The 22,795-nt window shown below is 43.6% G+C and overlaps 2 protein-coding genes across 2 annotated transcripts in view; both read right to left on the bottom strand.

The window, feature by feature from the left end:
• The window catches only part of LOC137654760 (serine/arginine repetitive matrix protein 2-like), a 119,520-nt gene extending 106,130 nt beyond the window's left edge, over window positions 1-13,390 (bottom strand). The window contains exon 1 of the mRNA XM_068388695.1: window positions 13,326-13,390. Coding sequence (XP_068244796.1) covers window positions 13,326-13,337 — 12 coding nt within the window. The 5' untranslated portion in view covers window positions 13,338-13,390. The remainder of the gene's footprint in view (window positions 1-13,325) is intronic.
• A 1,490-nt stretch (window positions 13,391-14,880) lies between these two features.
• The window catches only part of LOC137654759 (sodium- and chloride-dependent taurine transporter-like), a 34,368-nt gene continuing 26,453 nt past the window's right edge, over window positions 14,881-22,795 (bottom strand). Inside the window, exons 11-15 of the mRNA XM_068388694.1 lie at window positions 22,372-22,569; window positions 21,374-21,556; window positions 19,457-19,576; window positions 15,883-16,035; window positions 14,881-15,457 (exon numbers count right to left, since the gene is read on the bottom strand). Of these exons, the coding sequence (XP_068244795.1) occupies window positions 15,182-15,457; window positions 15,883-16,035; window positions 19,457-19,576; window positions 21,374-21,556; window positions 22,372-22,569 (930 nt within the window). The 3' untranslated portion in view covers window positions 14,881-15,181. The remainder of the gene's footprint in view (window positions 15,458-15,882; window positions 16,036-19,456; window positions 19,577-21,373; window positions 21,557-22,371; window positions 22,570-22,795) is intronic.

The raw sequence follows: 22,795 nt of genomic DNA, 5'->3' as shown, positions 1-22,795 counted from the left end.
GGATCTTCTCGGCCTCCCCCCGGATTTGATGCTGTTCTCAGACGCGTCAAAAGAAGGGTGGGGGGCCCACGTTCTTAACCAGAGGATCTCAGGCCAATGGTCAGAATCAGAAAGGTACCTCCACATCAATCTGCTAGAAATGAAGGCCGTCTATCTGGCCCTTCAACAGTTCCAACAGACTCTGGCGGGCCACTCCGTGGTGGTGATGAGCGACAACACCACAATAGTGGCTTATATCAACAAGCAGGGAGGTACCTTTTCACAACAGCTATCCCATCTTGCAGTAGAGATACTGAGGTGGACCGAAGTCCACTCGATTCCACTATCAGCTTGCTTCATTCCGGACAAAAGGAATGTGCTCGCCGACAGTCTGAGCAGAGCATCGCAGATAGTGAGTACCGAGTGGTCTTTGGATCCTCAAGTAGCCAGCAAAGTCCTGACTTTGCGGGGTTCCTCGACAGTGGACCTGTTTGCAACAGCTTTGAACTTCAAGCTGCCGCTGTACTGCTCCCCAGTCCCGGACCCCAAGGCACTCTGGCAAGATGCCTTCCAACAACGGTGGGACAACATCGACGTCTATGCCTTTCAACCGTTCTGGCTGATGAGAAGGGTGCTCAACAAGACCAGACTATCGGTCAATCTGTCAATGACCTTAATAGCTCCGCTATAGCATCACGCAGAGTGGTTCCCGGACCTTCTGTAGCTCCTGACGGAACTCCCCCCACGACACGAGCTACTCAAGCAACCACACTGCAACATCTACCACAAGGCCGTAGCTTCGCTTCGGCTTCACGCCTGGAGACTATCCAGCGTCTCCTCACTGAGAGAGGCTTTTCGCAACAAGTTGCGGAGAGGATGTTTCAACACCTGCGAAAGTCATCCGCAGGGGTCTACCAGGCAAAGTGGAGAGTCTTCTGTGGTTGGTGTCGTGGGAGGGGTATCTCTCCCCTCAATGCCACTATTCCAGCAATAGCGGAGTTTCTCGTGTATTTGCAGGAGGAAATGCGCCTTTCAGTCTCGGCGGTGAAAGGCTATCGCTCAGCCTTCAGGCTGAAAGGAATAGACATTTCTTCCTTGCTGGAGCTTTCTTTACTCATATGAAGCTACGAACTTACCTGCCCTCAGTCGGAAGTGAGACCTCCATGGAACGTGGTTCGCGTCCTCAGGGCTTTAAGAGACCTCCGTTCGAACCATTACGCCAGGCCTCTGATCGACACCTAACTTGGAAGACGGTGTTCCTGCTCGCTTTGGCATCAGCCAAGCGGGTCAGTGAACTTCATGGTCTCTCATACGACGTCGCCCATTCAAGGGGATGGGGGGAGGTAACGTTCGGGTTCGTCCCTGAGTTCGTAGCTAAGACTCAGAACCCTGGAGTGCCGGACCCACGGTTCGACTCCTTCAGGGTCTCGAGTCTCCGTTCTGTAACAAGTGACCCAGACAATCTGCTACTATGTCCAGTGAGAAGTCTGAGGCGTTATCTGAAGAGAACGGCTGCAATCCGTCCCCGCGTGCAAGCCCTGTTTGTGAGCACGGGAAGGACGAAGAGGAGGGTCACCAAAAATACCATCTCTGCTTGGATTCGAAGGGTCATCCACCACGCCTTGAATCCAGATCCTCCTCCGTCACGTCGTCCCAGAGCACACGATGTCAGAGGCATCGCAACGTCTCTGGCCTTTAAGAGAAACTTCTCGGTGACGCAGGTGCTACAAGCTGGGGTCTGGAAGCGTCAAACGACCTTCACAGCCCACTACCTGCAGGACGTGACCCACAGGAGCCTTGATACATTCTCGATCGGCCCTGTGGTGGCTGCACAACAGCTGGTCTAACCTCAGGCTCCTTAATGGACAAGTAGCAGAAGGTTGAGGGCACTGTTACCCGGTTTTAGACTGCATGAATGAAAGAGTATGTCTGGCCCTTACTTCTTTCTTCATCCTCCCCTTTCTTGGGGAAAGCAGCATCCTGGGTTCTCTGCATAGCTGACCTCGAACCTCTGCAGGTAAACCATGCTTCCTTGTGTTCCTAGTATTAAGATAATACTGTCGCGTGCCCCATACCCTGACGAGGTGGTATTGGGAACGTCCTAGCCTAGAATTCCATCTAAAGGACTTCAGGTCAACTTCCTAGGACGAGTCACACTTCAATCCTCCACACACAAGCTTATGTAGGCCGCACGTTCCTTGCGGAGCCAGGAACTTGCGAGGTGCAGGCACTCTTTTTTCTCGAGTGCTGCTCACTCGGATTCTGAGTCCCCGGGTAAAGCCAAAGCCAGTAAGGCCGGGACTCTCCACCCTACCTAAGGGGTAAGTCACCCCATGTAAATAGCGTGGTTTGTATTTCGGTTACGGAACAAATGACAACTTCGGAGATAATTTGTATTTTTCCTAACCATACAAACCTTAGCTATTTACACATATTTGCCCGCCAGCCATGTCCCCCAAGCAAGTCCTACCTCCAAGTGAAATGAAGCAGTTCACCGGTGTGTGAGGGGGGAGGGGTAGCTAGCTACCACTCCCCTACCCCCTTGCTAACTAGCGCGGGGTAATTAACCCTTGTTAAAATTCTAATGGCTCGTCATTTCAGCTACGCGAAAGTAAAACCCCATGTAAATAGCTAAGGTTTGTATGGTTAGGAAAAATACAAATTATCTCCGAATTTGTCATATACATGTCTCCTTTTCTCCACAATGATTATTGTACTATTCTATAATTTTACAGATTTGACTTCTACTTTTCATTACCAAACTGAATATACTAAAAGCACATTTCTACCCTGACCTAACATTATTCACACAATTGAGATCAATAGCATTATTACATTGGGTATCCAGATATTGAAAACACACAACCAAGAGTTTATGTAAAACATTGGGACTTATATTTGACAGATAATAAGACAAAGATGACAAATTCGTAGATAATTTGTATTTTTCCTAACGATACAAACCTAGCTATTTACATGGGGTAATTACTTCGGCGTAGCCGATGACGAGCCATAAAGTTTTAACGAGGGTTTCCTACCCCACAGCTAGTTAGCGGGGGGGGGGGGGGGGGGGTACCCTGCTACCCCTCCACCCTCACACACACCGGTGATTCGGCCACTTTACCTAGAGGTAGGACTTATCTTGGGGGACAGTTCTGGCGGGCACATAACTGTAAATAGCTAGGTTTGTATCGTTAGGAAAAATACAAATGATCTACGAATTTGTCATTTGTTCCTTAACTGAAAACAAACCACGCTATTTACATGGGGTGACTCAACCCTTAGGAAGGGAGGTAAGTCCCCTGCCATACTGGCTTTGGCTTGCCCGGGGTCCCCGAACCTGAGTTCATAAGGCAACTCCAGGATCGGGAACCCTGCACCTCGCAGGCAGTCAAGGACTGCTGCGGCCTACGTAAGCTGTGTGTGAAGGTGAGCAGTGACACGTCCTAGGAAGTTGATCTGGAGTCCTTAATAAGAAAATCTAGGCTAGGACAACCCAATACCAGCTCGTCAGGGTATGGGGACATGACAGTATTAAAGGCTAATACTAGGAACACAAGGGAGCATGGCTTACCTGCAGAGGTTCGAGGTCAGCTGTGCAAAGAACCAGGATGCTGTTTTTCTCCAAGGGAGGAGAGGATGAAGAAAAGAAAAGGGCCAGACAGATCTTTCCATTCACACAGACTAAAACCGGGTAACAATGCCCTCAACCCTCTGCTACTTGTCCAATTAGGAGCCTGAGGTTAGACCAGCTGTTGTGCAGCCACCACAGGGCCGATAGAAAACGTATCGAGCCTCCTGTGAGTCACGTCTTGCAGGTAGTGGGCCGTGAAGGTAGTCTGACGCTTCCAGACCCCGGCTTGCAGGACCTGCGTCACGGAAAAGTTCTTCTTGAAGGCCAGGGACGCAGCTACGCCCCTGACATCGTGCGCCCTAGGGCGTCGTGACAGGGGAGGGTCAGAACTCAAGGCCAGGTGGATTACCTTATGGATCCAGGCCGAGATGGTGTTCTTGGTGACCCTCTTCTTCGTTGGCCCGGTGCTAACAAACAAGGCTCGCACCTGGGGCCGGACTGCAGCTGTTCTCTTCAGATACAACCTCAGACTCCTAACTGGGCACAGTAGATGATCTGGGTCATTTGTTACGGAACGAAGACTCGAGACCTGGAAAGAGTCGAACCTAGGGTCCTGCACTCCCGGGTTCTGAGTCTTGGCAACAAACTCAGGGACGAAGCTGAACGTCACCTCCCCCCATCCCCTTGAATGGGCGACGTCGTATGAGAAACCATGTAGTTCGCCAACTCGCTTGGCCGAGGCCAAAGCTAGCAGGAACACCGTCTTCCAGGTAAGGTGGCGATCCGAAGCCTGGCATAATGGTTCGTAGGGAGGCCTCTTAAGAGACCTGAGGACTCGAACCACGTTCCAAGGAGGAGGTCTCACTTCCGACTGAGGGCAGGTAAGTTCATAACTTCTTATGAGCAGGGACAGTTCCAGCGAGGAGGAAATGTCCATTCCTTTGAGCCTGAAGACAAGACTTAAGGCTGAGCGATAGCCTTTCACTGCCGAGACTGAAAGGCGCATTTCTTTCCGCAGATACACAAGGAACTCCGCTATTGCTGGTAAAGTGGCATCGAGGGGAGAGATACCCCTTCCACGACACCAACCACAGAAAACTCGCCACTTCGCCTGGTAGACTCCTGCGGATGACCGGCGCAGGTGACCAGACATCTTTTCCGCAACTTGTTGCGAAAAGCCTCTCTCTTTGAGGAGATGCTGGATAGTCTCCAGGCGTGAAGTCGAAGCGAAGCTACGGCTTTGTGGAAGATGTTGGAGTGTGGTTGTTTGAGTAGCTCGTGACTTGGAGGGAGTTCCCTCGGGATCTCCGTGAGGAGCAGCAGAAGGTCCGGAAACCACTCCGCGTGATGCCACAGCGGGGCTATCAAAGTCATCGAGAGATTGACCGATATTCTGGTCTTGTTGAGGACCCTTCTCATCAGACAGAACGGGGGAAAGGCGTACACGTCGACGTTGTCCCACCGTTGTTGGAATGCATCCTGCCAGAGAGCCTTGGGGTCCGGGACTGGGGAGCAGTACAGCGGAAGCTTGGTGTTCAACGCCATAGCGAACAGATCCACAGTCGGGGAACCCGACAAAGTCAGGACTTTGTTGGCTATCAGAGGATCCAAAGACCACTCGGTACTCGCTATCTGCGTCGTTTGGCTCAGACTGTCGGCGAGCACATTCCTCTTGCCTGGAATGAAGCGAGCTGTAAATGATATCGAGTGGGCCTCGGACCATCTCAGGATCTCTACTGCAAGATGGGACAGTAGTTCCGAAAAGGTACCTCCCTGCTTGTTGATGTAAGCCACCACCGTGGTGTTGTCGCTCATCACCACTACGGAGTGACCCGCCAGGACTTGGTGGAACTTTTGAAGGCCCAGAAAGACGGCCTTCATCTCCAGCAGGTTTATGTGAAGGTACTTTTCTGATTCTGACCACAGGCCGGAGGCCCTGTGGTTCAGCACATGGGCCCCCCACCCCGTTTGACGCGTCCGAAAACGTCATCAAATCTGGGGGGGAGACGAGAAGATCCACTCCCTTTCGTAGATTCTCTTCTGCCACCCACCACTCCAGGTCCGACCGTTCCGCCGATCCCATAGGGATCAAGATGTCCGGGGAGTCGAGACCTTGACTCCACCGGGACTTCAGTCGCCACTGAAGGGATCTCATCCTGAGGCGACAGCTTAGAACGAGACGGGTTAGAGAGGAGAGGTGACCGAGGAGACGAAGCCACGATTGGGCTGGGAGTTCTTCTCGAGTGAGGAAAGGTCTCGCGACCTTCCTCAGCCTTGAAATCCTTTCGTCTGATGGGAAGGCTTTGTGGAGATTAGTGTCTATGATCATACCTAGATAAACCAGCCTCTGAGAGGGCTGCAATGAAGACTTTTCGAGGTTTACCACGATCCCCAGATCCCGGCAAACCTCGACGAACTTGTCTCGGTGGCGGAGAAGGGATACCTCCGAGTCTGCCAGGACCAGCCAGTCATCCAGGTAACGAAGGAGACGGATGCCGGTCCTGTGTGCCCACGAAGAGATGATGGTGAAGACTCTGGTGAACACCTGAGGTGCTGTGGAGAGACCGAAACACAACACCTTGAACTGGTAGATCTTGTGATCTAGGCAAAATCTTAAGTACTTCCTTGAAGACGGATGGATTGGGATCTGGAAGTACGCGTCCTTCAAATCCAGAGTGCACATGAAATCCCGCGGTCTCACTGCAAGCCTGACCGTGTCTGCCGTCTCCATGCTGAACGGTGTCTGTTTGACAAACCCGTTCAGTGTCGAGAGATCGATGACTGGTCTCCAGCCTCCAGACGCCTTTTTCACAAGAAAGAGTCGACTGTAGAAGCCTGGGGACCCATCCATGACCTCCTGGAGCGCGTTCTTCTCCAACATGGTCTGGATTTCGGCCCGAAGGGCCTGCCCTTTTGCCGACCCCATGGCAAGAGAGCTCAGCGACACTGGATCCGCTGTCAGGGGAGGTAGAGATGCCGTGAACGGGACGCGATACCCTTGAGAGATCACAGAGATCGTCCAGGCATCCGCCCCGAGTTACTGCCACCTTGCTGCGCAACTCTGAAGGCATCCCCCCACTGGTGGACATGCAGGGGGATTGCCACCCCTAGCGTTTCCGGCCTCGGCCGGTATCTCTAGGGTTCTTGCTCCCCATGGAGGACTTCTTGCCCCTTCTGCCCCTGGCAGGAAAGGGCTTAGACACCTTGGGCTTCGCTGTAACGATTGTCTTCTTCGTGTCCTTGGCAGGGCGGGGCTGCTGTACTGCCGGAGGCTTGTAGGGCCTTGATGTCTGGGCTCTATGGATGAGGAAATCCTGATTGGACTGCCTCCACCTCTCGGCAGTACGCTCCACGTCCTTGAGCTCGAACAGACTCTTGCTGAGGACAGAAGTGTGTCTGAGCCTACTAGCTTTGGCGCTGGGGACCTGATGAAACCTCTCCGCCACTGCGTCCCGACGCTTGAGGATCGTGTTGACCCACAAGCTGGTAACCTGGTTGGACAGGAACTCGATGGTCCGAGTGCCCGAGAGGAGGAAGGTCTCCAGCACTTTCCTGGTGCTTTCCTTGGACAGATCCTCGGACCGCACCAGAATGCCCAGAGAACCCAGCCAGAAGTCTAGCCATGAAGCGGCCTGCATGGCACACATAATGACCTTCTCATGACTGGATCTCAGTGGCCGAGAAGGACACGTGCCGGTTGGAGAGTCTCTCAAGAGAGACTCCCCCAGTGAGGGCTTCCACAGAATGGTGCAGGGGAAGACTCAAAGAAGGCTCCTCAAGGATCTCAAAATACCTTCTCTGACGGACTCGAGGAGGAGGGAGGAGCTTATACCCGGCACTCCACCTGCTTGAGGAGGCAAGCTCCGCGAGTTGTCCCTCGATCTTCTCTCTGGCACTCTTCATCCCCTGAGACCAGGGCAAAGCTGCACTGGCCCTGGAGGGCCTATGAGAGCCAAAGATACGATCCAGGACTGTGTCCTGCCCATCACGAGGAGGGACCTCAGGATCTGGGATCCCGTTTAGACTCCTCATGAGAGACAGAACTTGCCAGAATGCATGTTCCGATTCTTGGCGCTCGCCTCCCGATGGACTTGCAGCGAAGTCTCCTGACCCCAAGAGCTCTTCCTGGGGGGACGCATGGGTATCCTCGACCGCCCTAGGCTGCTCCTGTCTGATCCTGGCCGACAATTTAGGGATAGTCTTAGAGTCCTTAGCTTCCCTCCTGGGAGGGATACAGGACTCCAAAAGCGAAGGTGGTAGGTCTTTCTCCACCTCAAGACGAGGAGACCTCTCGGGAGGGGGATGAACTTCTTCCATTGGTGCGATGGGGAAGACATCCTCTCCGACCGACTCCCCTGAGGAGGGGTATTCCTCCTCCGCAGGGGAAGGTGAGAAGGCCTGAGGAGGAGTAGGAACCTTGCCTAAGGATCTGCGAGGGGATAGCCTAGGTCTCGGAGGAACATCCACGGGAGAAACTCCTCTCTTCCTCTTCAGGGGGGAGGAAACTGCCACTGGTTCGCGACCCGAGTCAGAGGCGGCTGGCTTCATAGCCCGTACAAGAGCTCTGAGAAGGGTATCAAACCACGGCTGTTGACTGACAGCGGCGCTGGCCGACACTCCCTCTGGAGGGAAGGGGACCGATGGATCCCTAGGAGGAGTTAACAAACGAGGGTTCGCCTTCTGGGCTGAAAAAGAAAGAATCCCTAGATCTCTCCGGGGAGCGCGCTGGTCTGCGCTTACGGAGGGAGGAGCGAGACAAGGAAGAATCCGCCTGCCGGCGGTCGCGCTGGGGCTCGTGAACCGGGCCCGGCACAGGGTCGCGCGTGTTAGCGTAACGCGAGGCTGGAATATCGCGAGCGCGAACCCAATCGCGCACGCCCGCGCGAGCGGATGATGCTGGAAAATCGCGCGAGCGCACCCGCGTGGTCGGGGGCGGCCGCAAAGCGATGGCGCGCAGATGAATCAATGGCGTGGTCTGGAAAGCGGGCCGGAATAAGGCCGCGATAGCGTGATGGTGAAGGAGTCGGTGTACGACGAACAGGAACCGCCCGAACGCGCAGAGACCTGGTGAGAGCCGGAAGGGCTCGATATGACAGGGGCGCCTGTGCGCGTGTCTAGGAGAACTCGCGGCGAAGGCGATAGAATTATAGCAGAATCCCGAGAGACCTGTGGGCGACGGTCGGGAGGGATTGCCCTATTCGCTTGCGAAGTTGTTAACTGCGCTGGCGATTGTTGGCGCGCATAGCGCGCATCTGGAACAGGCTGTTTCGGAGGCCGCGGGTTGCGAACAGTATGAGGAACGCTCACAGTTGCCTTGAACAAAGGCACAGGGCGCGTAGCTGGGACTGGGCGCGACAGATGGGCGTCGCGCGCGATATTGTCGGCAGCAGACTCGCGCGATTCCAGAGGAGGCTGTGAGCGCCTGTGCGCTAACTTAGCCATCCCCGGAGCCACGTGTTGAGTCAACGCGCCAGGCGATTGCATTGGGGAACGCGCGGAAGCTGGAACAATAACCGCGAGTGAAAGCGCATCGCGAACCTCCTTTACAGCGCGCGATGGAGAGCGCGTGAACACGCGACGCGATCTTCCCCCGTCGGGAGCTACGAGTCCGTAGGAACCTGTGGGCGCCGACTCTGGAACCTTTTGGACCGCGCGTGAAGTGACAGGAACCGGGGGCGATCGCGCTTTCCCCCTATAGGGTGCGACGAGTCCATGAGAACCTGTGGGCGCCTGTGCGCCAACTCCGGAACTTGTTGGACCGTGCGCGGTGATACAGGAACAGGGAGTGAACGCGCGCTGCGTTTTCCCCCCATAGGGCGCAGAGAGTCCGTAGGAACCTGTGAGCGCCTGTGCGCCGACTCAGGTACCTTTGGAATCGCGCGCGATGTAACAGGAACTGGGGGGCGTGGCAGCGTTGGTAAAGGTGGGCGCGCGGGCGCCTTTGAGCGGGCAAGCGCTGCATCAGGAACAGTTGACGATGGGCGTGGGCGCGCAGGGGAACCCTGGCGCGTAACAGGATCAGAGGCGTGAACACCTACAGGTGAGAGCCGAAGCGCTTTGTCAGCAACATCAGGAACAACAGCAATGGGTGCAGGCAGAGCCTTACGCTTAGAGACGAGAGGCGCAGTTTTGCGCTCAAGTCCCTGAGACCCCGAAGGGCCTGGAGACTGCGCAGTGGCAGACTCAGGGGGCGCGTAAAGCGCATCAGCAGCCTTCGATGTAGATGGTTGAGGAGACCCTTGTCCCGACGGATGACCATCCTCCAAAGGGGAACGCGAACGATCCTCGGAGAGGTTTAGGGTGGTAGCTGGCAGGACAGGAGAGCGGCGAGTCGTCTCCTCCGCAGAGGATTGTGGGGATGACGAGCCAAAGAGGCGCCTCCTAACCCCCTTAAAGGGAGAAGGAAGACCTCTACGGCGAAGGGGAGGGCGAGCCTTCCGCCTTATACGCCCACGAGGGGCCGTGGGATCAGCAAGCTGACCATCAAAGGGCCTCCGAAGAGGCGTCTCTACCAGAGAACTCCCTCGAGAGGGAATCTCAGTGGAAGGACTCCGCTACACCCTTGAAGTGTGTTCGGAGGGAGAGACAGAGCCTTCAGCTACCTCAGCCACAGCAGGTGTTTGGACAGATCCATGGGATGTTTCCGAAACAACTACGTCAACCACAGACAGAGGATCTATTTCCGCTGTAGTTGACGATTGTTTGGCGGCCGCACCCCGTTTGACCATGTCAAACAAGGCTGCCTTGGAGGGCGAACCCTGTAGCCCCAAGGGAGCCCAAAGCTGAAAAAGATCCTTGTTAGACATAACTACCTCCTCCGAGGGGGGAGGGGCAGCTGCCTCGCTATGGTAGGCAGCAGCCTCTCCCTTACCACGGGATCGGTCATCAATATCAACATTACGGTCTACGCTACCCTTCGCCGGCCTCTCGGAAGAAGCCGCCCAAGCGGGAGCTTCGGAGGAGGAATGGGCGGCGGGAGAAGACGACCTAGGATTTTCTCTCCCCCAAGAACTTTCGGAAGGAGAACGATCCCGTTTAGCCTTCTTCTTACGTCACCGGGCAAACCTCTCCCACTGGGAGGTAGACCACTCCCTACATTCAATACACAAATTAGCACTATCACACTGTTGGCCCCTACACTGAGGGCATAAGGAGTGAGGATCCGTCTCCACGGCGGACAAAGATTCCACAAGGGCGGCCGGGAAGACCAGGGCAAATGCGCATGATGATAATAGAGGCCAACTTCACACACAAACACTGTAAGAAAAAGCAAACAAGGAATTATGGCAGTCATAAGAGAGGAGAGCGCTGACAGGTCTGTCGTCTCTCCGAGCCAAAAGTAAAGTGGCCGAATCACCGGTGTGTGTGAGGGTGGAGGGGTAGCAGGCTACCCCCCCCCCCCTAACTAGCGGTGGGGTAGGAAACCCTCGTTAAAACTTTATGGCTCGTCATCGGCTGCGCCGAAGTAATTACCCCATGTAAATAGCGTGGTTTGTATTCAGTTAAGGAACAATTTAGGGTTGTGGGAGCCTTTGTAGTCGGTTGGGACAGACAAGGTATTAAATTTCTAAAGTTATGATTGAAAAACCATTCTAAAATAGAAATAAACACAGGAATGCCATCTAACCCAAGGTTCCCAACCTAACCTAACATAGGAGCCTGATCCTTCACTACTTAATACGGAACCGAAGTCCGACGTCAAATTACCACGTGCTGGTTCAAAACAACTGCCGCAGGCACTCACAGACCTAGGGACTGCCAGTGTTCTAACACAGCCCATTTGAATAGGGAAAGGACAGTATATAATCTGAATTGTAGAGGTTTTTTACCATACTTTACGTCTTATTTGCCATCGTGATAATTAGTGAATCAACTGCATTATGCTGCTTAAAGTGATTATCACGCACGAGGATCCTTCCGAACAATGTTTATGCTTGAACCAGTTTGGCCATTGCCATGATAACGTCATGACTTCGGTTCCATATTGCGAACAAAGAGAGTCATGGCGGAGCAGAGATCAGGAATAATATAATCACTAACTTTGTTGACAATATACTCTCACAAACACTTATTGGTGTGGGTGACGATAGACACGGATAGAATTAATTCTTATTTTCTATAAAAACAACAGGCCTAGTGACCCAGCAATCTACATACGTAATGTGATTTATTCAATTATGAGTTCCAATGGGTTTATTTTACATTTTAACAATTTTCCCAAAATGATTTTCATCAGCATATTTTTAAAAAATCTAGTACTTTCATTAAAATGCATAACCCCGAATCAGTAGGTTTCTACATTGGCACCACTTACACATTTTTGTTACGCGAGTAAAACTTCAGGATCTACAGGGGATTTGAAAAAAATGGTGCTTATTTCAGTTTATTTGCCATACCAGTTCTTTACAGGAATAAATTTGAGTATCCGGGTAGTGTGTATAAAATTGGGTCACAGATTTTTTGTCTGCCAAAATACTCTCTTACACGGCTAACGTACCGCAACAATGGTTAATTTCGAGCGTATTGAGCCATAGCAGAGCGAAGATTAATAAGTGAATTATTAGCATTAGGAGGTGTATATATGATAGCGGCCACCTGTATGTATTATTATGTCTAACTTAGAATAAGGCAGTGTAAGGGGGTCGCAGGGAAGTAGTTAAGTACAGGGCTTGTAGGTTAGGTTAGGGGGGGGGGAAGTTTAGGTTAGTTGATGTCCCTTTTTAATCAACGCGGGAGGAACTGGCCGCAGATATACAAAGGTTATAGCGTTAGTTCATTAACCAACATACTTGTAGATATAATTATTAATGTGGGTGACAACTATAAGGAGGATTCTCATTTTCTATGTGAGCAGCAAGTCTGGAAACCCGACGAGGAACCTTTGTATATCAGCGGCCAGTTCCTCCAGAATTCATAAAAAATGGACACCAACTAACCTAAACTTTCACCCCCTACCTAACCTACAAGCCTTGTCCTTACTTACTTACCTAACATGGAGGCTGACGGCACCCTGGTGACCCCAGTTACACTGCCGTATTCTTAGTCAGCCGTCATCATTCATACAGGTGGCCGCTATCATACATACACCCCCAAATTATCATTATAATTCCCTTCTTTGCTTTCTATGTATATACATAATATATATATATATATATATATATATATATATATATATATATATATATATATATATATATATATATATATATCCACACCTGACCTACCCTTCCTGGTATGATTTCACCTAGGTAGCTCCCTTTATCGGCAGATGTATTAGGGTACACAGTATATCAACAACAAATGATTAGCCCCAAATATAAATGTCATATTTTGAAGATCCCAGGAGTTTACCTTCAGGAAAAACAATTTATTTATTATAAAAAGTTGTATTCTGTAATTAATAAATACGATATAACGATCTTAGGCTTGCGAAGCTGGTGGTAACGGAGCCCTGTGTTAGAAATGACTCTATTTGATCATCTTAATAAAATTATTAATCTTAAATCTTATATATAATTGGCTAAGACTTAAATACGCTTGAAGACTTAAGTTTTCTAACCTACAAATGTGATCAAACAAATTTACGGTGGACTTCTCTGCGTAAACATCCGACGCCATTCATCTCAGCGCTTCATTTCAACTCAAATATATATAATGAGACTTTCTTCTTAATACCTACGATACAAGACACGATCTATGAATACATAACACTAGTAAAAGTCATTCACCTGTTTATCCAGATGTAAAAAACTAGGATAAACAATATACTCACTGAATCAGCCATTTTCCGATCTCACCAGTTAGGAGTTATTTGCTTAGAGTTGGCCTCCATCCACTGATCTCTGATTTAATGTCTAGAGAACGCGTCACGACGATGACATTTTAAGATTACTTACTGCATTTTAAATCAATTATCGTCGTTTTAGTTAATTTATATCAATTAAAATCTACATTATATGCTGATTTTTGGTTTTAGATGGAGGTTGCAATAGGTTTTATCGTTCAGTAGCCATGTATGTACTCTCAAATCTAATATTTCAATTCTAGAGCACGTATCATAATGATGATTTGTTTAGAATATTTGCTATTCCATTTTAAATGGCAGTTGTTGCTTTATTCAGTTCTGAATCAAAGGTATTTTCGTTTTTTGTTTTATATACAGTTATTAATACATTTTCTTGTTCAGTTACATGAACTGTGGGTTTCATTACTAGAACTTGCAAACAAATAGTTTATTTCAACTTCATTCTCGTAACAGTAATGAACCAATTCATGAATGAATATTTTACAATAATAGGTACCTCATATTAACATTCACATTTATTACATAACCTCACTATCGGGTACATTGCTGGAATAGAGGAGTGGAAGAAATCAGGGCTACCCAACTTAGAACATACTACGAAAGCAATGGACAATTATTGACAGTCTCTGTAGTACCACAAAGTGGAGGAAAATGACCAGTCAGTGCAGAAGATTGTGTCAACCTCAAAATTGTTGAAAATCAATGAATACCCACAAGTGTATAAGGAGATAATCGAAAAGAAAGTAGATGGATGAAAAATAAAACCATTGACAATTTCTTGAATGTGTTGTGAAAATCATACCACACTCATCAGTAACAGTAGGCTAATAGCGCAGTAGAATAAAAAATGGCATTAAAGAAAAATTCAACAGTCAGGATTTATGCCAAACCATAAATGCATTTGAAGTAATAATTACCGTATAGAATATTTCTCTCATTATTGACGATTTATGTTAGTTAAACTATACACACACATAGATTTTATGTGTGTGTGTGTATATATATATATATATATATATATATATATATATATATTATATATATATATATATATATATATATATATATATATATATATATATATATATATATATATATATATATATATATATATATATATATATATATATATATATATATATATATACCTTCAGACATAGTTTCGTTTTTAATTTTTCATTATTTCTAATATCGCTTATTTATTTCCCTTTTTTCATTTCCTCACTGGGCTATTTCTCCCTATTGGAGCCCTTGGGCTTAAAGCATCTTGTTTTCTTCCAAGTAGGGTTGTAGCTTAGCTAGTAATAATGATAATAATAATAATAATAATAATAATAATAATAATAATAATAATAATAATAATAATAATAATAATAATAATAATAATAATAATGAAGCCTAGATTACAATAAATAAAGTGGAACACTTATAAAACTCTTTTATAAAGGAAATTAAATTCACGAAGACATTACATATAATTTTATTGGGTACATATCATAAATTTGACCCCAAAGGCTCATTCGTATTTATCATTATTTCTTTTTTTTTCTTTTTTGCTTTTCTGTAACATACATTTCAGTTCTGCATTTATTGTCCACGGATTCGTATGCTTTCTGTACAGAAATTCCCCATATCTTATAGGTTGAATAAAGTCTTTGCTCATTTGTTTTCAAGTCACACGGAGTGTAACGCTCAGACATAATCAAAATAATTTCTGAAATTCTGGCAAAATGTGCTTTTTTTCGTCTGTCAGAACTACAGACATGAAGAGCATATTACTGCAATCTTTCAAGTAAAATTAAAATAGTTTCTTTCTGTTAATGTCACCTCTGATAGGCTAGATTATCATATCCTTGAGTCATTTGCTCTGACGAAGGAATTGCATTATCGGAGACGCCGCTAGGATTCAACAGGATGCCCGTCGACATATTTGAACGAGAGTGGCTTTTTTCCTCGCCCTGAGACATCTGGTCAACGTCCACGATAGCCAGGGACTTTCTGTTGTCGGAAATCATTCTCTGCAGTAGATCCAGTCCTGTATAATCCTGGTTATCACCGTCAGCCTTATCTTCAAGTTGGTAGGAGCAGCCAAACAGGTCCTGTTATTGGTAAAGTTCGTTAAGTTTCTAGCATTGTTAATTTGAAAATATATTAAATCATTGATTCTTTGAGAGAGAGAGAGAGAGAGAGAGAGAGAGAGAGAGAGAGAGAGAGAGAGAGAGAGAGAGAGAGAGAGAGAGAGAGAGAGAGAGAGAGAGAGAGAGAGAGACTTGTATAATCCTCATTACTGTCAAGCGTCAACCTTATCTTCCAGTTGATAGGAGCAGCCAAACAGATCCTATTATTGGTAAAGTTCGTCGTAAGTTCTGGCATCATTAATTTGAAATATATTAAATCATTGACTCTTTGAGAGAGAGAGAGAGAGAGAGAGAGAGAGAGAGAGAGAGAGAGAGAGAGAGAGAGAGAGAGAGAGAGAGAGAGAGAGAGAGAGAGAGAGAGAGAGAGAGAGAGACTAGTGGAATACCTGTAAATGGTGCGCAATCTTGACTTTGGTTTCTATGTCCGTTGGAGTGAATCCCTCTGTCATACAGAGGGCCGCGAACTTTGATGGTGCCAAGAAAAAGCCGTAAGGAATCCATCCCTTGTAAGGATTTCCATCTAAAACCTCATCTTTTACCTGGCAAAAAAGAAAAAAAAATGAGTGAAAGATGTATAGAGCTTAAGCATAGGCCTGTAGCTGGTTTCTCGATAACTGCATTTTTAAACAAGATATAGCCTACGTTAAGGGATTTGTTTAAATTTCTTTCTTATCCCAGCACACTTTCTTTTCTATCTCATCATAAAAGATTTGAACATTGATAATATGAATAAACTTTTATGTTGATACTCAGTATACATTTTACTGGCCATTCTGAATATTTTTTTTCTCTAAACCTAACTCTCAGTCTTTCAAACGTAGGCCTAACTGCAATACTACGAGAGATTAAAAGTGTATATATTTTCTTTATGCTATGACTTTTGCTTGACCTTTCTGATATTATTTTGATAATAATTCAAACGTTATAATAAGGAATCGTTGAAGGCCCTATGTGGTAAGTGTGTTTGATTAGTAAGGAAATATTTAACAGTATTAATTCTTTGAAAGAAAATAAGACAAATGCTTCTGTGTTAAACTGTTGTAGGTTATAGTTAATTTTGAAATCCCACCCAAATTTACATGTTTGTAACTTTGTCGAAATTACTCCTCAATATTTTCTTACAGTTCTACCAGGGGTGTTACAGTTGTTGTCAGACGTATGATGAAACACCCCGAAACCTTTCAATAGGTAAAAACTGCCAAACGTGTATGCATATGATACTGTAAAATTCATCTTTAAGGCATTAGACATCCACCGACAGCGTCATTTCCCGGTGATTTACTTTGATATTATTTATTTTTCGCTATTGAACGACATTTTTTCGCAATGGCATCAATCATCATTGTTATTGACCTTCCAAAGTTGCCATTCCAACGCATTTTGCGCTAGATCTAGCGCGTTTCCGGGGAATTTAGCGAGTACTTCCTGATTACACAGTTACGCTATTGGCTAATTGACACTTTTTAGACAAATCCATCCCCAGATATAGTGCTTTTCCCACTGATGATTTATATGATAGACTTATTCAAGCTTGCAGCAAATGTTTTTATAATGAAGAGGCTGACATGTCTTTTTTATAGTTTATATATGAAATATTTGTTCTAATATTGTTACTGTTCTTAAGATATTGCATCTTTATTGTTCATTACTTCTCTCGTAGTTTATTTATTTCTTTATTTCCTTTCCTCACTGGGCTATTTTTCCCTGTTGGAGTCCTTGGGCTTTTAGCATCTTGATTTTACAACTGGGGTTGTAGCTTAGTTAGTAATAATAATAATAATAATAATAATAATAATAATAATAATAATAATAATATATCCAAAGAATTATTTAGCGCCTTTTTGGCGCGTTTTGGAATATCATGAAGCACGTATTAATAAGTAGCAACTCTGATTTTCCTCAATCAGTCGGTGTCGGTCGTTCAAAGTTTAGCGTACTACATGTTGTATCTGTTATGTCATTAGTAGTCCCGATCAATTACACCAGGAAGTGTCAAATCTGTGGCCGTGAGAGATATCAGTGATATTCCCTAGTGTATTTCTTATATTCCTCACGCTAGATATAAATCATGTCATAGAAGTTTTTATTAAGCAGAAAGTTCATGACATGAAAACAGGTGGTTTCGTTCTCAACGACTTGTAAGAATAATAGTGAAAAATATATGTTTAATGATAGTGATGATGATTTTGCATTAGTGCTAGATGATGATGAATAAATTAATCATATTTTACACTCGGATACAATATATATTCTATATATCTTATTAATCTTCCTCTGGCCTTGTTTGAAGTTTTATAGGTTATATATGAAAGATCTGTTCTAATGTTGTTACTGCTCTTGAAAAATTTTACTTTAATTGTTCATTACTTCCCGTGTAGTTTATTCATTTCCTTATTTAATTTTCTCATTGGGCTATTTTCCCCCGTTTTAAACCCTTATAGGGCCTATAGCATCCTGCTTTTTATAACTAGGGTTATAGCTTAGCTAACAACAACATTCCTTTCCTCACTGGGCTATTTTTTATCTTTTGGAGCCTTTATAGGGCCTATACCATCTTGCTTTTTATAACTAGGGTTGTAGCTTAGCTAATAACATTAACAACTACAACAACAACATTCCTTTCCTCACTGGGCTATTTTTTATCTTTTGGAGCCTTTATAGGGCCTATACCATCTTGCTTTTTATAACTAGGGTTATAGCTTAGCTAATAACATTAACAACTACAACAACAACATTTCTTTCCTCACTGGGCTATTTTTTCTCTTTTGGAGCCTTTATAGGGCCTACAGCAGCCTGATTCTTGTAACTAGGGTTGAAGCTTATCTAACAACAACAACATTCTTTTCCTGACCGAGCAATTTTTCTCCTTTTTGGAGCCTTTATAGGACCTATAGCATCCTGCTTTTTATGCCTAGGGTTGTAACTCAGTTAGCAACAACAACATTCCTTTCCTCACTGGGCTATTTTTTTCCCTTTTTGAGCCTTTATAGGGCCTATAGTATCCTGCTTTTTATAACTTGGATGCTGATTTGAACTGATATCATGATTATAATGCCAAGAAATATACAGAAATAAACTTTACGCGAAAAACCCCCCAGAAAATTATCCATTGTAACAGTTTATAAACCTCCATGAACAAATGCCAATATATTTGAAGAATTCAGTGAACTCATTTAGATGATTATCATGGAGACAAATTAATTAGTTATTTGTGGAGATTTAAAAATCTTTGGATGGATGGGGCATCAAATCTTGATGCTTTAGCATTCAGTGAGTTAATAGAATCATATCGATTGGTGAATTATGTCGATTGTGCAATTGCTTTAACTGAACAAGATAAGATTATATCAAAATTAATAAAGAAAATGGGATATTTCTTTTCGTAAAAGAAGGATGCTGGACTCCTGTAGAGGTGAGTACAAAAAAAATATATACAGAAACTTTAAGTTTAAACAGCTATAGGCCTATCTGTAAGGGACATTTTGTTTTATTCAAATGCTATTTATTTACTTATGAACCGATTTTCAATATTAAAAAAGCATTATAATTCTTAATGATAATGGAATTGAAGTATTTGAACATAGGCCTATGTATATTTTTCATCTGGCAATTTTTTTTTAAATACCCAAAAAAGTATTTTTATAACCGATTTTCAAAATTAAAGAAAAACATAATCGTTAAAGATAACGCTATTGAAGTATTGAAACATAATTTCTTTTCATTTGGCAAAACAAAATTTAAAAAAATAACCAAAGACTATTTTTTGAACTGATTTTCAAAATTCAAAAAGTATTATAATTGTTAAAGATAACATAATAGAACTATGAGAACACAATTTCATTTCATTTGGCAAAACAAAATGAAAAGGAATAACCAAAAACTATTTTTAATCAATGATGATGATAATAATAATAATAATAATAATAATAATAATAATAATGATAGTAATAATAAAATTACCTCGACAACAAGGTATGGTGCCTTGCATTTAGCCCTGCGGATGCCAACAGTATAGTGTGTGTGGTGTTGATAATGAGCCGGTCCCCAAGTGTCTTCAGGCGTGATGAGACCTTTCAAATTCTGTAAAAAAAAAAAAAAAAAAAAAGGAGAGATTAAGAGGCATGAATAAAAGAGCCTCTAGATATATTAAGTTTTTGATAAAATATGTAAGATTTCACTGGTCAAAACTAAAATGTTTTAGGTCTGCTAGGATATGTCATATATAGGTCTAGGTATAATTTCTACATATGATTTCACATCTCTGCGTAGAGATGTGTAAAGATAGAAGCTTTGCAAGTGTGTAGTCAATTTCAAAGCTAGTTTGCATAGAGATGTGTAAAGATTGAGGCATTGCAATTGTATAGTCAATTTCAAAACTAGTTTGCATAGAGATGTGTAAAGATTGAGGCATTGCAATTGTATAGTCAATTTCAAAACTAGTTTGCATAGAGATGTGTAAAGATTGAGGCTTTGCAATTGTATAGTCAATTTCAAAACTAGTCTGCATAGAGATGTGTAAAGATTGAGGCTTTGCAATTGTATAGTCAATTTCAAAACTAGTTTGCATAGAGATGTGTAAAGATTGAGGCTTTGCAATTGTATAGTCAATTTCAAAACTAGTCTGCATAGAGATGTGTAAAGATTGAGGCTTTGCAATTGTATAGTCAATTTCAAAACTAGTTTGCATAGAGATGTGTAAAGATTGAGGCTTTGCAATTGTATAGTCAATTTCAAAACTAGTTTGCATAGAGATGTGTAAAGATTGAGGCATTGCAATTGTATAGTCAATTTCAAAACTAGTTTGCATAGAGATGTGTAAAGATTGAGGCTTTGCAATTGTATAGTCAATTTCAAAACTAGTCTGCATAGAGATGTGTAAAGATTGAGGCTTTGCAATTGTATAGTCAATTTCAAAACTAGTTTGCATAGAGATGTGTAAAGATTGAGGCTTTGCAATTGTATAGTCACTTTAAAAACTAGTTTGCATAGAGATGTGTAAAGATTGAGGCATTGCAATTGTATAGTCAATTTCAAAACTAGTCTGCGTAGAGTTGTGTAAATAAAGAGGCTTTGTAAGCGTATAGTCCATTTCAAAACTAGTCTGCGTAGAGATATGTGAATATAGAGGCTTTGAAAGTGTATATTAATTTCAAAACTAGTCTGCATAGAGATGTGTAAAGATAGAGGCTTTGCAAGGGTATAGTCAATTCAAAAACTAGTTTGCATAGAGATGTGTAAAGATTGAGGCTTTGCAATTGTATAGTCAATTGCAAAACTAGTTTGCATAGAAATGTGTAAAGATAGAGGCTTTGCAGCGCATAGTTAATTTCAAAACTAGTCTGCGTAGAGATGTGTAAAAATAGAGGTTTTGCAAGAGTATAGTTAATTTCAAAACTAGTCTGCTTAGAGATATGTAAAGATAGAGGCTTTGCAAGAGTATAGTCAATTTCAAAACTAGTCTGCGTAGAGATGTGTAAAGATAAAGGCTTTGCAAGTGTATAGTTAATTTCAAAACGAGTCTGCATAGAGATGTGTAAAGATAGAAGGTTTGGAAGTGTATAGTCAATTTCAAAACTAGTTTGCATAAAGATATGTAAAGATAGAGGCTATGCAATTGTATAGTCAATTTCAAAACTAGTTTGCATAAAGATATGTAAAGATAGAGGCTATGCAATTGTATAGTCAATTTCAAAACTAGTCTGTACAGAGATGTGTAAAGATAGAGGCTTTGCAAGCGTATAGTTAATTTCAAAACTAGTCTGCGTAGAGATGTGTAAAGATAGGGGCTTTGCAAGTATATAGTCAATTTCAAAACGAGTCTGCTTAGATATGTTTAAAGAAAAATATACCACTAGAGTGATCTGAGACACTTTATACCTTCCTATATGAGAAGATCATTACGCATGTGCCCAACAGGGCCAATCCAGGTGGCGTTAAACCAAAGAAGAGACCCAACGTATCGTACAGTTCTTCTTTAGAATCCGATATGACAATGTGGATCCAATTATGCCAACAAGATTCCATGTTGACTCCAATAACTGAGATCCACACTGCCAGACCCTAAATGAGAGAAAAGTTATTATATATTATTATTATTATTATTATTATTATTATTATTATTATTATTATTATTATTATTATTATTATTATTATTACTAGCTCAGATATAAATTATTTTGAATAATTAAGAAATTGACAGTTTAGGGAGCTCCTTCTCTTGGACAAATTTGATATACTGTATTTATTGTCATTGTGAGTCCGTTGATATCAAAAGCACTAACTCTAATCTAGTCTTTTCAATTTTTCTTTTGCGGCTACAATACATATTTTATGCTCATCACATGGCAGATGTGATATATATATATATATATATATATATATATATATATATATATATATATATATATATATATATATATATATATATATATATATATATATATATAACAACAACAATAATAAGAATAGGGAAGTGGGGAATATGGGGAAAGGAAGAGTACCCCTGAATACAATCCAGTTTATAGCTCAAAGGCAGGTACTCGGGATGGGAAAGATTAAGGAAATAGGGAGAAAGAGAAGTACATGAGAAGAATAAAAGAGAGGGGCAGACCCTCTTGCGATATTAGGGAATTGGTATTATTATCAATATATATATATATATATATATATATATATATATATATATATATATATATATATATATATATATATATATATATATATATATATATATTCATAGTGTGTATGATTATGCATGATAAATGGAGTATATTATGACTATACTAAGAGTAGAAGATTCAGTGTTGTAGATTTGATAAGGCAGAATATAAAATCTAACCAAAGACTACCGATAAAAGTCTTGAGATGATTCTTACCGCGAGCAGAACCGGGACGAGAAATTTCCAGAGGTACTCAAATATAATGAGTGATCTCCTTATCATGATTTTGAAGTGGTTGCAGATATGGGTAGAGCCGTAGAGGTAGGTTAACCCGCAGACCTCCGCGAAGCCCAGGGCGATGGCGCTTATGCCGGGGACGTAAGTGTCCACGGCTCTCATAAGGTACAGACCCTCCTGTGGATGTAAAGTTTTGAATAATTTTCATTAATTTTTAGAACTCATGTATAATAAAGAACACGTGGTTGACAGTATATTTACATAAATAATTCTCTATCTAGAGCAGGGGTTCTCAACCTTCTCGGCCCATGCACCCCTTTCACCATTTGCAATGATGTCATTTCCCCCCACCCCCCACCCCACTTCCCGTCTTTTCCAAAGGTTGTCTCAAAAATTGCATTGC

Source organism: Palaemon carinicauda, chromosome 15 (assembly GCF_036898095.1).
Source record: "Palaemon carinicauda isolate YSFRI2023 chromosome 15, ASM3689809v2, whole genome shotgun sequence".
Lineage (NCBI taxonomy): Eukaryota > Metazoa > Arthropoda > Malacostraca > Decapoda > Palaemonidae > Palaemon > Palaemon carinicauda.
Note: the sequence above shows the minus strand (reverse complement) of the source record. Positions and strands in the feature narration are given on the sequence as shown.